General features: G+C 42.0%; 1 protein-coding gene across 4 annotated transcripts in view; it reads left to right on the forward strand.

Moving 5' to 3' along the window:
* Positions 1-3330: 3330 nt before the first annotated feature.
* MCTP1 (multiple C2 and transmembrane domain containing 1) overlaps positions 3331-16505 on the forward strand; it is a 214592-nt gene continuing 201417 nt past the window's right edge. For all 4 annotated transcript variants that reach the window (XR_005978216.2, XR_012052948.1, XM_030258810.4 and 1 more), the window contains exon 1: positions 3331-4114. Coding sequence is in view for 2 of the 4 variants with exons in the window: in XM_030258810.4 (XP_030114670.1) it covers positions 3536-4114 (579 nt within the window). In the remaining 2 variants the exon portion in view is untranslated. The remainder of the gene's footprint in view (positions 4115-16505) is intronic.

Below are 16505 nucleotides of genomic sequence, written 5' to 3' on the forward strand. Positions count from 1 at the left end.
TATGTTCATCTTGATAATGTGAAATTTGCTTACAACAGGTTGGGAGAAGTCATCTGAATTACTGTTCATCATGCTAAGACCTGAATTTCATTAGTGGGATGCAAATGTTCCATTGTTATCGTGGGAAAAAACCCCAAAAGAACAAAAAACAAGCAAAGCACAACATTTGAGGCTATACTTAAATACTGTGTTATAGATCTGAAACATAACGCAGATGAAAAAAAGGAAACACAAGTCCTTAGTAATTCAGGCTGAAGAAACACTGAGAAAAAACAAGGCAAAATAACGTGCAAATGGAGTTAAAAATGTGGTTCCAGGCTGAGAAGATCATAATCATGCTCAGTCTTTGAGCCTAAGGCCATCTTTAAACAAATACCATCTCCAAAAATGTCTGGTAGATATTTCAAAATATTACCATCTTTGCTGTATCTGAATAACGGGAAAAGGAAGGGTGTTTCAAGCAGAGGAGTTAACTAAAAAATGAAATATATTTATAAATATAGATACATATGTATAATGACCTAAATAACAGAAGCAAAAAAGTAACTTCTTTCCTTTTCAAGAAATAAGCAAAATCAAACAAAAAAATTTTATTTGATCTAAAGCACTGGAGAAATCTGGGGCTTTGGGTCATAGGCTGCAAAAGTATTAGAAAATATTTTTTTTTTTTAATGCATAGTGCTTAGCTTTGAGTGGCACTTTTGTAAGTTTAAACTATTTAGAGTAATGACATATAGATAGATAGATAGATAGATAGATAGATAGATAGATAGATAGATAGATAGATAGATAGATAGATAGATAATATAGTTCTGAGGACACTGATAATTACCTTCCTCAGAAAATGTTTTTTCTTTTTGGCATGTATAGTTGATATGCTGGAAATAAAGACATTCTTGATCTCCTGGGGTTTCAGTTTGAAATACCAAACAATCCAAATAATTCTTTTTGTTGTCACTGTTGTCCTGTTGTATTTTAGCTTTCAAAATACTGAAGTAATATGGTACAAAAAATATTTTCAGATATCCTTGTTTATAAGGCTCACAAATGTTTATCTGTATATTTAGAAGCATTGTGCTCATCTGTACAGGTATTAAATCCATGTTATTGTTAAGTGTTGAGATTTCTGTTTGAATGTGGCTTGAGGTTTTGCTGTGGTCTTTCTGCCAAATTCTGTTTCAACTTTAACAAATGAATATAGCTCAAGTAATTCAATGTGCACAATGACTCACAGTGTTGTAAAACTCCTTATGGTGACCTAATCTGAATTAATTTTAGAATAATCCCACTCTGCCTGTTGCAGCATAGCCATTTACTGTCTTGTCAACCCAGACGGATTTTGCCCCCAGGACAATTAGTGTTTCTGCAACTAAACAGGAGAAGATACTTTGACCCTTTTCTTTGTAAGCAAATCTACTTGCTGGTTGGATAAAAAGAAGGCAGGTTAGACAGAATTGGTAATGATACAATAATAATGTAAGGAAAGTTTATGCTGGCTTTTGTGGAAAAGGAATCAGGAGGCCTGCGAGTATGATACTTGGAAACACACAATGCATGGATCATAAGAACACAGCACAAGCCACATAGGGGCCTGTGTATACTCCTCCCAAACTACCAGCTTCCATGTACTTCCAAGACTAATTGCTGAAGGGAATATGTCTACACAAACAACAAATTTCTGGTCCTTTTTCTTTTTTTTTTTTTTTTTAATAGGGAAATGTGATCAGTGGTTAAAATAACTGTCTTTTAAAGGTATGAGAGTAATTCAGTATATTCAGTAAAGTAAGATCCTCTGAATACACTGCTGTAGTCTTCCTGTATCTGCTGGTTTTGTGAAAAGTTGTCACTAACAGAAAACTTATCTGAAAAACTGCTTATTTGATGTTTTAAGTGTAAGGTGGAAATAAAAAGAGTCAAACACAAGGCAGATAAATATATTGAAATAGATTTCAGCCTTTTTCACTGTCCTCAGTATAGCTGGTGAAAAAAACTGGTTTTTTATTCTTTTGATTCCTGCTCATTGAGTAAACCCATTATTTACAATAAACAACTCTTCTGAAGAGTTTTCATTTTAGCAAATTCCTTATTTGATTTAAAGATGTCAACTCAGACATTTGGACACATAAGCTTCCTCCAGCTCTTCATCCATTCGGGCTTTGCTACCTCATGCTTTTGCTTTCAGGTAGTTAGAAGATTATTTGGATTCACTTAGAAGGATCAAAGTCAGTTACTTATATATAATTTTCTATCTTAAAATTTTTTGTTTATTCTTTTTTTCTATGACTATCTTTGGCTTTTTTTCTGATCCTAAAATGTCTCTTAATTGGTAGGACTGCTCAGAAATAACTGCCAGTGGTTCAGAGGTTGTTTTGGCTATTTTCTCAAATATTGTAGATTGAATTCCCAAGGCCCTGATGGTTTGGAAGTACCCATTTTAGCTCAGTATTTTTAATTTTCCTCATATTCTGTTCAGCAAAAGTTGAGCCTGGTTGCAAACTTTATTGGGAAAGTTGAATACAAGAGGCCAAATTCTCCATTGTGAGAAGTGTCTTTTTAAATGAAACCCGAAAGTACACTGCACAAAGGTATGGCTCACTCTACACAAAAAGATTTCTTTTGCTTGTTTGTTTCATGGAGCGTAGAGGATTTGTTCTGAAATCACACTGCTGGTAAGATTTTAATTCAAAAAGAAACATCCAAAAATACAGTGATGGGGCTACTAGTACAGCATGCTATGAAAAAAACCTTTTCTTTAATCTAAAAAAGACGAGAACGGCAGACGAGCTGAGGTTTTTTCCCCCGATACCTGGCGGGTCCTGCCGGGGTGGGCTTTGCACTCAGTACCCAGCGCTGCCGAAGGACATAGACGGTGACGAGGCCCGTATTTCCCGCAGCGCGTCCTGTATTACCTACATGAGGAAATCCCACAAAGCTCCTGCGGGTCGGGGATGATGCGTGCTGGACAGAGAGCCGTCTCACATTTCCACCTTCATCCGAGGATCTGGGTGTTTCCCGGCCCCACGGGGAGCGCAGCACCTGGGCGCTCGCACTCCGCCACCCGCGGCCGCCGGGGCTGCGCCCTCCCATCGCACAGGGAGGCTGTCTCCGCCGCAGGAAACAGGTGGGGAGGAGGGCAGGGCAAGCCCCTCCTGCCAAATCTTCATGTGTATTGCCGCACTATCTGTATGCGAGCCGCTTCTCCTCCTGCACCTCGCCGGTAACTTTTTCTGTCAGGCTTCGCGCCGCCCGCCGCTACCGAGGGACCACCCAGGGTGGGCTTAGGGTGGCAAACTTTCTGCCCAGATGGGCCAGGGGGGCAACTTCGTCGTTCCTTTATCTTCAGCATCGCGGCTGCAACGCCATCCTCCCTCGGGCGCGCCACGCTGAGCGGGGGCGGTGCGGCGGAGCCCTGCGCCCGTTCCGGCAGCGGGCGCCGCTCCGTTTCGGTCCGCCCCGCACCGGAGAGAGGGCGGCAGGCTCCGGCGGGCTCTGCTGCTGCCGCCACCACCGCCGCCCCCGCCGCAGGAGGAGAAAGATGGAGCCGGGCAAGGAGCCCCGAGTGATCACGGGGGAAAAGCCCAGCGAACCAGAGCCGGCGGTTTCCTTCCAGGCCCGGCTGTGGAAGAACCTTCAGCTGGGGGGCAAGGGCCGGAGCGGCGGCGGGCGGGCAGCAGCCGAGCGCCGCACTGCGGAGACCCTCGCCCCGCCGCCGGCTGCCGGCAGCAAGGGGGACCTCCAGCCCGGTGGCAAGTGGAGCGGCTTCAAGCGCCGGCGGCAAGTGCTAGACCGCGTCTTTTCGTCTTCCCAGCCCAACCTATGCTGCTCGGCCGCCGAGCCGCTGGAGCCGACCGGCGAGTCCGGCTCCGCCCTGCGCCGCCTGAGGGAGCACCTGCTGCCCCAGGGCAAGGGGCCGCCGCCCGGCCGCCGCCCGGAGCCCGCCGCCGGCTGCGAGGGGCCGACGGGCGGCAGGGAGGGCCGCCGGCCCGGGGCGCACCTGTCCCACCAGAAGAGCTCCTCGCTGCCCGGTACCGCCTGTCTGGAGCAGCTGCTGCAGGGCTCGCCCGCTGCCGGCAGGATCCAGGACCAGCGCACGGAGGACGGCGACAGCAGCGCGGTGAGTGCCGGCCCGCGTCGCCTCTCTGCGTACAGGACCGGGTGGGGAGGTTGGGCGGAAGGGGTGGTAATCCCTGGGGAGGGGAGAGGAGGTGGGAAGGGAGCTGAGGTAAGGAGACGTGGGAGGGCGACCGCTGAGGAAAGGAGCTGAGGTGAGGCGAAGGACGGCCGCGGCTGCGTCTCAGCCCTCCTCCCGCTCGCTCGCTGCTGAGGAGCGCCCTTCGCCTAAGGGCGCTCGGCTCCCGCCCGCATCCTTGCATTCCCCCTGCACGCCGTGACAGGCGGTGCGTGTCGCGGGCCAGAGCCCTGGGAGCACCGCTGCCAGCCGTGCTCCTGCTCCGCTACAGGAGCGACCTCCCTCAGACCTTCATTGCATAAACCATGCAGAGGAAAGGTGTTTCGAAGGCTGGAGTTAGGCTACCCTCGTTCTCACGCCTCGCAGGTCTGTGAGGGCAGTCTCTGCTGGTGTCTGCTCTTAACACGTGCAGCGCGACTTTTCCTCAGGTAACCTCGGCTTTTTTTCTTGTTTGGTTATCGAAATTTGAATTACTATGTCTTTTGATTTGTGCAAGACACACAAACGACAACCACTAGGACACATTTAATAGATTATATTATTTGGCTGGGTACTGTCTCAGGCAGCTGTCAGTTCTGTCTAGGAGACTCGTTCTGGCTGTTGGGTGAAGGCAGTAAACAAAGCCATAACTCTTCCAGTTAAACTATCAGTTTTTAAATTGCACGGTGAAGCTACTGTTGATAGGGACTGCTGAATCTTGTAATAAATTTACTGCAAGAAAAGCGCAAAACATACGAGTATTTTTTGATCTTCTGTAATTCTAAGCAGTCATCCACCTTTCTCAGGAATCACTGACTAATGCGTATTATTATAAAGTGTCTTAGGTCATAATCAGGGAGAAATGAGTAGCTGAAGTAAAAGACGTTCTCTGTGTTGTCAAAAATAGGCTGTATAAATGCATTTGACTGCTGCCAGAATCAAATGAGCTTCATTACCTATGCTAATGAAGAATGACAGTACTTCTGCAGCAGTTTGCATGTGTACCTTGAGGTCATTGGTACTTTAATGTCCCTCTGCAGAATTCGAAGGAGTTCACCTTCAAAACATGGGACCTAGACTTAACTTTATGTCATGGGGTTGCTTTGGTTGTAATCACTGGCCTGACTGGAAACTACTGTGGTTATCTCTTGTAAAATGCTTGTAAAGGGTTTAGATCACTGCTTATTGAGGTGGGATGATTGTGACAGTTGTTTATAAAGTGGGCATTTCCCTGCAGTAGTGAATCCCTTCCTCCCCAAACCGCTGGCTCACAAGAATGTATTTCACATTTTAATTATTTAAGTACTATTGTTTGAGACAACAGGACATTATTCTGCTTTAAAGACGGCTGTATCTAGCAATATGAAAATGTGTGACTTTCTTCAGTTCTGCTGAAATTCTTTCTTATTATTCTACTGTTGTGTTTAGTAAAGAATTGCAAACATTTGTTTACAAAACATGTCAAATGTTTTGTAGTTGTGAGGGCATTGCTCTTGTTTAGAACAAGGTACAGTCATAGCATTTGGAAAGAATACTGCTAAATCAATTTAGGTTTTCTAACACTTGTTTTCAATTAGCAGGATTATGACCAATTCCTCTAAGTGTTTCCTAATATTAATTTGGGCTGTGCTTGGATACCAGATATGCTGGTTTTGGTAAAAAAAAAGCTTGCTTATGTTTGCAGAGCTGCTGATTGTGCTTGTTTCAGAGGGATGATCTGACAGAGTAGTTTTCCTGCTATTTCATAATAAGCATATTCACTTATTTTCTCAACTCTAAAGTATAATCTTACTTGGGTTATTAAATCTAGTTTAATTCACCATCTTCATTGAATTATATGATATTTGGGGAAGTAAGACTCCAACTATAAAGCGTTGTTGATTGTTCTCAAGTATGTCTGGTACTCTTCAGTGATCTGTTAACAGAGCAAGGACTTTCCACTGTGAGCAGCTGGAGTTTCCATTTCAGTGTACCTCAGGAGTCAAGTCTTGCATGCTTACAGGCTATCCCAGGGCAGTAAAGTCCCTGCCTAACCTCAGTCATGACCTTTACACCCTTCTGAGGATTTGGGATTACATGTCTGGTAGCATGAGTTTGAAATAACTTGCATTTTTCAAAACCAGGTTTTACTTTCAGCACGTGCTGGTTTAACAACTGCAGGGAACCAACCTCCAAGTAAGCTGTTCCCTTCCCCCCTGTGCCTTCTGCCAGTGGAGACACAATAAGAGATTGTGAGTTAGAGTAACAATTTACTAAAATCACAATAACCACAGGAACATCAGTAACAAGAAAAATATAAAAAAAAGAGGGTGTCCCACCCAAGAAACCCAAGGCATTTATCACTGGGAACAAAACAAAAAGTGCTTCCCAAAGACAGTGCCTGGTATGTACTCAGACAAAGGCAATATGGCCATGAGAGCTCCGGTGGCTTCATGTTTACATCCCCCCGTTAGCCCAGTCTAAGTAGGGCAGGCAAACCCCTCTGAATCTTGTGCTATGTTGCCACCTCGGACCGCTCTGTTTTGCAGAGCCTTCTCTGGCCCCGCCACCACTCACTCGGCTCTGCTGGGGCTTCAGCTCTGAATGGCTCAGCTGAGCTTGGCTCTGTGCTGCCCCTTCTCCCTAGAACAGTTGTCCCGGACTCGGCATTGCTGTCCTTCAGCACCACAGATTAAAGCCACTGTTTGGAGGAACAGGAAAGGGACTGACAGTGATGAAGTGGGGCTGGGTCCACCTGGCTTATCCCAATAGCTTCTCTCTGGAGAGAGCCAGGCAAGATGGTGCACTTCCCCTCCTGTTCCTTGTCTTTTCCTGCTGGAACCACAGCAATGATGTGTGTAGGATGGAATAAACAGCATTAAAAGCTCCATTCCATTTTTTCTGTAACCAGGACACAGCAGCACAGACTTGTGTGTCTGGATTTTCATTGTCTTTCATTGCAGCCTTACATGCCCAAAGATTTAAAAAAAGTATATCGGAATCATTAAAATGAGATTAAATTACCTAGAAGTAAATCAACATAAAATTGCAACTTCTTTTAAAATATATGTAAAATTTTATTGAAATAGAGAGCAAGCAGATGCTACTGCCTCATTTGGATCAAGACTGTTGAATTTTTTAGCAAATCTGCACACAAAAAGATCTATGACATACCTTAAGGGTGATGGTGGAGAGAAATAAAATCCCACAATAAGTCAAATTTTTTGTGCTTTTAAGCTGAAATAATACAGTTGTCATCAATGAGAAGGAACATGGGTTAGTGGGTGGAAAGATTTACAATATAAGATTTTATCATGAAATGTACATATATTTAGCATAATCAAGCAATTTAAATTTAATTTGAACTCATTAAAATGTGGTATAGCACTATTGCATTGGGCATGGACAGTCTAGCAGAGACCTATTTTTTTCAGTATTGAATAAAGTTTCTGTTATATAGAATTGGATTTAATACCTTGGTTTGAGTAGAACAGCACAAAGAGAAGTCTTATGAAACAATACCTATTATAACTGAGTGCTAAATACTAACCTAGTTCTTTGCTGAAGACTAAATACTTCTTGGAGCTGTCTGTGAATATTTTTGGAAAGGGCAGTTTAAGTATTTATTGGCAGGAAACTTAGGTTTCTTTTAAATAGTAACCGAAATGTAAGTGTGTGTTTTTAGGACAAAGAAATTAACACATGTGCAATTACACATCCTTCTTCCAGTTTCCAAAGTCGATGAGACAGGTTTCCTGGGCCAAACTTTTTATAACTTTCCGCTTTCCACATGGCAGCCAGTCACTGTCGCGTAGCTGAGAGCCATATGTGTGCTGCATCCTTGAAGGACTTGGATGATGTTGATGGATGACTCCTGGGATGTCCCCTGGACAGGAGATGACAAAAACACCCAGAAGCAATGCTTCACAATGTTTCCAGTGTCTGAATGTGCTGCCATGGTCCAAGGCAGTGAGACAAGGGTTTTTCTACTTGTCCCTTTTAATTTTCCTTTCTGTGCCAGCTGAGGCATGAATTTATCTGACAGTGCCTGTGCCAGCATGACCTTTTTCTTTAATGTGAGACATAGGTTTGCCTGAAAAGTTTTATGTTGCTTGTATTTTGTCATAGTAATTTAGTAAAAACCAGGAGGGTGAAAATACCCCTGTTCTTAAGATTTGCAGGAATAGAGACCCTACAAGTATTTCACTGTCTTAATCAAAGAACGTGGATCTGATTATATATTGTATTGAATCAACAGTGAACATGAAGACAGCTTAGGGAGAGGGTTCTTGGTTGAAGGGATGTCCAGGCTGCAGTTTGACTGCCACAGTGAGAGCTCTTGTGGGCACTTCTCTCCAGTGTGTTTTCATGCAAGATAACAACAAATCCGATAACAACAAATTTTGTAATTTCATGACTTCTTAAAATGTGTCCGGGTTGAGCCATTACACTGAAAGAGTAAACAAGTTCTTAACCCCTTCCATTATTTTTTCCAGTTCTGTGAGTGGCTATGTGAACAACTTGAAGATGTGGAAGAGGGGTTGTTGCAGAGGGAAGATGGGGGCTGGCTAGGGCTGCTGTTCAACCTCTAATTTCTTAGCCATGAGAAAGCAAGTTTCATTAATTTTGTGACACATTTGTTTCATTAATAAGCAGGGACTGGTAAACAGTGGTCTAGAATATATAATACAGACTGATGAGAGATAAGACAAAGTGAAAAATTGGAGATGCATCCAGATACAGGGTCTTTCCCATTTTTACAAATAAAGATAATTATTAGTCAATAAAGTTGATGTAAGAGGGTGAGCTGCAGAAGGAGAAGGACCTGCAAAAAGAATGGGAGTTTAGTGAGCTGAGTTGTATTAGGAGATGTTGCACTTTCAGGGCAAAGAGCGTTGTCTTGTACTGGGATGCTGGGAAAGAGAAAGGAAATCAATAGTTAGTAGAAAGGAGTACAGGCTGAACTGGGAAGAAGCCTGAAGAGAAGAGAAGGGAATTTGAATTTAATGTGGAGTGGGATGTAGAGCCAAAAAAGACCAGACTGGCATACCATGCATGTTTCTCTGCCTATACCAGAATTAATCTATAATTGGTTCAGAGCCGTGTGAGTCAGAGAAGTTACAAAAGGGAAAAATGTAGTTTGTTTGTTATAATTGGCACATGCAATTGATCCAACCAAAGAAGGAAAAGGAACAAGAAAAGACAAAAGGCTGAAATGTCAATGAAAAGCTACACAGATAATGTCACCCAAGAGGATCTTAATAGCTACTTTAATTTCACTGAGAAAGATGAAGGTAGTGAGAAAATTTGAAAACTGCTGACTTCCAAGGATTAATTACCTTTTCCTGACACAATGCTGGTACAAAACAGAAAGAGTTGGAGAGAGTTAATTTGCACAGGTGTTTGGAGCATGATTTGAGAGCAGCATAATTCTGAAAATTGAGAGGGCAATATTTTAGAAAGCAGGAGAACACTTGCTTTTAGTGATGTGGCCACTGACACACAGGGAATGAGTAGATGAAAAAACGTTTAAGCTGGATGAGAAGACCATGGAGCTGGTTAAATTACACAGAAATAGCAACCAAGAGTAAAAAGCTGCTGCTCTTTGTTTCTTGTAAGACAGCTTTTGCAACTGATCAAAGCTATTTGTTTCTTCAAGAGTTTAATTAGACATCTGATTTTGTTAAGGGATGTTCTGCATTGACCAATTTTTCATTGTATTAATCTCTAATAAAAGGTTAATCTCTCAGCAGTTTGAGGTGTACTAATCTGTTTCTTGTGCTCTGTAAGCATCTGACCAAACTGTCAGTTTATGGTATTTTAATACAGTGTGTATGTATTACTGGAACTGGGCCCTGACCTTGTGGCTTCATCTAGCCTTTTGAAAGCATCTTCATTGGATCTCCTCTGGATTTTAAGTTGCAGTCACTGTTCCAGTTCCCTGAAAGAAAAACCCCCAATTTTCTGGGGGATTTCTCTGTGGGTGGCTGACAACCCTCAAGGCTTTGAGGACCGGCCTCATCAGGGAAACCTCCTCTGAGAGGTTTTTTTTCTGACACACCGAGGTGATGAGTATAGCCTGGCGACTGTCACCTATTTTGTGTTTTATTTTCCTTTGTGTTTTTATCTCTTAGGAGGCAGAACACTTAATGGGGGCCAAATACTCCATTGACCAAGTTCTCCATTGAGAAAGAAATCTTTTCCCAAGTTTCTAATCTCCTTCTTAAACATAATGTTAAGTTCTCTAAGGGTAATCTCCGGGTTCTTTTTCTCTGGGTTTTCAAGTTCTTTCTGGGCACTACAGTTGAGTCAGTTCTGTCTGGTGAGTTCTGGGATAATGGAGCAAAAACAATGTATCAACTCAAAACTAAGGTGATTTTCGGGTTGGGAAGTTCTATCCACTTTTTCACTCTATTTACACGGTGATGCAAGCTCTGGGAGAGGGTTTCTAAAGAGTCTAAAAGCTCTGTATCCCTGCCTTTGTGTCCCAACCCCCTGACCCTTCTCCCCCATCCCCCAGCCATAGGTCTGGAGATGGAAGCTGCTGTTTTGGCAGCAGGGATTCCCCTTCCCCCATCCCCTGCAGAATCCCCACTCCAGGTCCATCTCCCCCGCCTCCACTGGGCCCCCCCTGGTTTCTCCCTTGGGTTCCCCCCCCCATCCTACCGGGAGGGAAGCTAATCAGAAAAATCCCTCCTGTTTACACGCCAAAGGCTCCAAGCATGAAGTGTACCCTGGCTGGAGCTCTAGTGCTGATTCTAGGATGTCTGCCTCTACTTCAGATGACAGTGAGGTAGATTCTTCAGATTCAGACAGTGAATTTGAGGATCCCTGGGTTCAAATCAAAAGGGAAGCAGCTTTGGATAAGAACTGGGAGTTCACTGAAAAATTAAATGTCCTTGTTGCTCCAGTTAGGTACCGAAGGGGGTGCCCCCCAAAATGGAAAACTGTTCCTTACACTCATCTTAGAGAAATCTGTCAAATTTCCAAATATTTTGGCCGATATTCCCCATATTTCAAAAATCTCATACAGGTAACTTTCTTTACTCATGTGCTTGTCCCCCATGACCTCTGGCCTGTTATGTCCCTCCTCTTATCACCTACAGAGCAACTTCTGTGGGAATCAATTTGGAAAAAACAATTTAAAAAATTAGTACGAAATTACCAACCAGAGGCTAGCCAAGCTTATCTCACAGTAGAGCACTTGAGTGGCAAGCACAAGCACAAACCTGAAATTTATCCAAAGCTGTTTTAGAGGACATTAAAAATGCTGCTCGGAATGCTTTATTCCAAACACCTGATGGTACCACCCCACAATTAAGTTTTGCTGACATTTGCCAAAGCACTGATGAGCCATATATAAAATTAATTGATAGATTAAAGGATACTATTGATAAGCAGGTTGATTGCCCAAGGGCCAAAGAGGAGCTGCTCAACAAATTAGCAGTATCCAATGCAAATGAAAATTGTAAAAAAATCATAAGGGCACTCCCTCCAGACCCTGAACCTACCATTCACCAAATGGTGGAAGCCTGTTCCCGCCTCACAACCACTGAACACATAGTAGCCATAGCAGGCAGCAAAGGAGTAGCTGAAGCCTTTGTAGCACAAAACAAACAGAACATGCAGTGCTGTATTCATAATGAACTTGGTCACCTCAAGGTGGAATGTGACAAGGGCTTTGTGCAGAGTTACCTCTTCACTGGTTGTCCCTCCACTGCATGCCCAGACTGTAAAGAACATTTTAAACACTTCCCCAGTTTCAGTATCACCAGCAGGTCCAGCATCAGCCCTCTCAACAGCAGCACCAGGGAAACTTCCCGTGGAGTGCAGGGTGGCACTGCGTGATGACACCAAATGCCTTGAAGCCATTCCATACCCTTTCCCCATCATCCCAGAAAGCCCAAGCACCAAGAGACTGTCTGTGACATCGAGGAACAACTCCAACTCTCTGAGGTCTACCAATACATTCAGGCAGGGACATGATGCACGTTAGTAAGCACTCTTTCCATCCAGCTGGAGGATAAGGAGACCTACAAAATTCCTACTGGTAAATTTGGACCCTCCAATGAACCAAGGAACATTTTAATCATAGGGGACTCTAGTATTGGACCAGACCATCTGCAGGTATTAGTCCAAACTGTGGGGCCAAGGGATGAAATTACTGTGACTGTCTCATGTGTACACCCACTAAGGTATTTGTATAAGGGTATACCCATAACCCAAACCTTCCTCCTACTCACCTGGACTCATATTTTACCAGAAAACCCTACAGTCTTCTGGGCTGAGACCGTACGTTCAGACAGATCTATTATAGAATGTGGTTTGTTTAACAAAGGGGACAAAGTTTTTCTTCCAGGTGTAGCAGACACCAGAGCAGACACGACCATCATTTCCTGCTTCGAGTGGCCAGAGGGCTGGGAACTAGTGCCAGCCAATGGAGTTATCTCTGGGATTGGAGGAGCTGCTGCCTCCATGCAAGGCAAACAAACTATTCTTATCCAAGGACCTGAGGGGCAGGTAGCTGCCAAGATTAAAGTGTCTCAAGAGGACCTTGGCTGGCAGCATAAGCATGAATTATTTCTTGCATGACGGGCCTCAGTTTATCAGGGAAGAGTGGCAAAATAGAGATAGGGTTGTGATCAAGGGGTGGACTGCACACTGACAGTATGTTCCAGGTTATTCACAACTATGAAACATTTGCTGCAATCAAGCAGGCCAAGCAGGTAAAGTCACTGTGGAATGGGGGGATGATGATTGAAACAAAAATATGGAGAAGCTTGGCAGATTAATTACATAGTACACCATGAAAACCTGCCAAGGCAGTTGTTACATGCTTACAGTGGTGTAAAGAGCCACTGGATGGCCGGAGATGTACCCTGTGCCTCATCCCACTGCCTGGAACACCAGCTTGGGGTTTGAAGGCCAAGTCCTGTGGTGACATGGCACCCCAGAAAGGACTTAGTTGAAAAATGAAACTAATTTTAAAGATGTTTCACAGAGTCACCTTTGCCAGAGAGCATGGTATTGAGTGTGTATCATATTCCCTGTCATGCAGCACCCTATGGGAAAGTTGAATGGTACAATGGACTATTAAAAACCACACTGAAGGCAGTGGGTGGCTGGACCTACATTTAACAAAGGCAATCTAATTAGTTAACACCCAAGGCTTTATCAGTTGAGCTGCCCATAGCCAATCAAAACCTCCACATACTGTAGAAAGTATAAGTATAACACATATAAAAATGTGTTAGAGAAAACCGTTTTGGTTAGTTCTGCCTTCTATCCATGGGACTTTTCTTGCTCAAGGACCTGGGTGTGCTTGGTGGATAATGCAAGAGGGTCATGGAAAGACGATGTGTACCCCACGGAGATCTGATTCTTGGTTGAGAACAGTCTGTAATGTTGAATTGTGTGTGTAATATTTGTTGCTGACCCTACCACTACACGTCATAACTACTATGGACAGGATGTGTGGGGGAGAAGCTGGAGTGGTTCTTGGAAGATGTTTATACAGTTGGTATCTTGCTTCTGGCCTAAATTTAGATAATAAATTTGGTTTTTTTTAGAGTACAAACTGAACTCTCTATAACATTTTCATGCTATCATTTAGCATGACAAAGCAAATAAGAATAAAGAACTTTGATTTTTTAAATGAATACTTACAATTGATTCTGGTAAAATCTAACAGTCTCTACTAAGTTTCGATGCAGAAATTTCTGAACTAGGTACAGGTTGTATTCAGGTTGAGCCACCTTTTTATGATCTGCAAATTCAACACAAATAGTTTTTAGTTTGAAAGTTTTAAGTAGACAAGATTAATAAAAAAAAGCAATTAACTACAGAGGAAATCCTGAAATCCTGACAATAGGTGAGACCAATTCGGATAAGAGAAAATGAGAAGAAAGAAGAGCAGGAAAGACAAAAGCAGTATTGATAGAAACTCGGTGATGTTGAGACAGGGGCCTATGTGTGCAGCTTTAGGAGACCTCCTGCTGGTTGTCCTGAAGGATTTGCAGGAGATAGCTAAAAAAACCCCAAAAATTCCTAAAGCAAAACCAGTTGAAATAAGTTTGTGACCTACACTATACCTGAGCAAGAAGCAGAAATCCACAGAATTTACTTTACCAATGACTGAGACAGCCAATCTGGCATTGCAGGATTTTTTTGCAATGCAGGATATGTACATAAAGACAGGAGATTGACTTCCTGTCTGCCACAATCTATGCAAAATCTAGGTTCAAGAAATAAGTGAAGGAATTTATAGAAAAATGTGATAATACTTCTTTTTAAATGATGGGAAAAGAGAAAGAGTTTATTTTAACTTAATACTATTTGATATAGTATAATTTATTATTTAATTCTGGAATATTGATAAAATTGAAAATCAAAAATTCTGCAATAGCTTTCAGTAGTATGCATTATTAAATCCTGTAAGGAATTTCTGGAAGAAATAGAAGAAAGGAGACTCCTGTACTTGAAAGTAAATGCCTAAAAATAAGTATGTGGTATTAAAAATGAATAGATTGAAATACATTTAGACCAAGAAATTTGATACAATGGACTCAGGAAAAAAGTATGTACCCTAAACTCAAATGAGCTCTTATAAAAAAAGTAACTTTTTCCAAAATGTGGCTCCTCTCAACTTCTATGACTAAAATCTGATAGTATCAAACCATAAAATAAGTTGGAAGAGATGAGAGATGCTTTGCACATTTTTGTACATATAAATGCAGTCAGAGGATTCCAAACATGACAATGCTTTTGTTTTTAAGAAGTTTAGAATTTTGATATGCAAATAATGTTTTCATATTAGTAACTAATTATTACTTGCCATTGACCTTTATTGGAAGTGCAAACTCAAAACACTTTTCATGTATTTTTTTTGTTTGTTTTTTAAGGTCAATGCATAGAAAAAGAAAAGAAAGGGAAAATCCCCAAGCTCTAAAAAGGGTGTTTTCTTAATTCTTACATTAATATTTTTAAAAGAAAGCATCAGAAGAACCAAACAGCAAAATCAGTAATTCAAATGATCCCTTGGTAGTTAGATTTTCATGAGACATGTAGAACCCTGAAGACGGACATTTTTATGGGTGATATAAACAGATATTTATCATATTGGAAGTTCCCATTACATTTTCAGACTGCTTTTATGTGCCTGAATTCCTGTTTCTATATGCTCAGATCTTTCTGAGCTTATTTGAAATTCACAGCTGATGTTGAGCAGCCAGACCAAAGTAGGAGGTCAGATTGCTGCACAGAATGTGAATAATGGCAGAGCTTGTGCCTGCTTTGCTTTCAAGACAGACATAATTCAGACAATGCTGGAAGTATATTTGTAAATTTGAATTCCACTAAGGTTTAAGCTAATCTTAGGTTTTTTTGCCTGCAAGAAAAATGAAAGTATTTATCTTGCTTTAGACCTGAATGAGAAAAGAAGTGAAGGAAGAAGCTCTGTTGTGAATATGTGCAAATACATGTATGCTTCCAGAAGTATTCTTGGGACTTCAAGGAAATGTAGGAAAAAAAATACTTCCAAAAAAGAGTAAGTAGTTTTAATGGGCTAGTTGAAGTAATTGCACTATCTGCTTTTGATGAGAGCCTGTGTGAACTTTTTTGTCAGAATACACCTCGTCATCATAAGTAACTTAATAATTTAGTAACTGGTTTTCTCTTTGGCGTTTCGGGTTTTTTTTATTTATTTTAAAAATATTTTTCCACTGCACTTTTCCTGTCCTGTGGTTTGCTGTCCTATTTGGTTTATAGATTCCGGTAGCAATAAAACTCCTCTGTTAATAGATAATAAGTTTCAGTGGGAGGGATGCTAATCGAACATGCTGGGAAATCTGCTGGGAAACTCCCTGAAATAATTTCACCAAGTCTTGTCTTTCTCTTCAGTTTCCATGGTAATACTATACTTTTCTCATCATTGTCCTAGTGGTAAAGGCGATTTAATTATTAAGCATCACCTTCTCCATCGAGTATTGTAGTTTCAACAAGAAGGATTTTGGCTTGGATTAACCAGCACAAGTACAGCTGCAGGTTCTCTTGGCAGTTTATCCAGCTGGAGCTAAATTTAGCTCCACAGTTGAGCTGCATAGGTAGCGTGAAGTAAATTTCAGCCATCTACAGCCACCAATGTACATGATACCTAAAACAGACACCATTTTGGCCAAAATTAGGAGGCATGATTTTGCTTTTGGAAAACTGTACAGCTTATGGTTTAAATTATAATAAATGCTGCACTTTGCAATGAAGTGCAGTACAAATTTGCTTTATTAGGTAGAACAGAGTCTCAAAAATAACCATCTTTCCTTAAAGGAGCCAACTCCACTGCAGAAGTTTTAATGCATGGCTT

This window comes from Taeniopygia guttata, chromosome Z (assembly GCF_048771995.1).
Source record: "Taeniopygia guttata chromosome Z, bTaeGut7.mat, whole genome shotgun sequence".
Taxonomy (NCBI): domain Eukaryota; kingdom Metazoa; phylum Chordata; class Aves; order Passeriformes; family Estrildidae; genus Taeniopygia; species Taeniopygia guttata.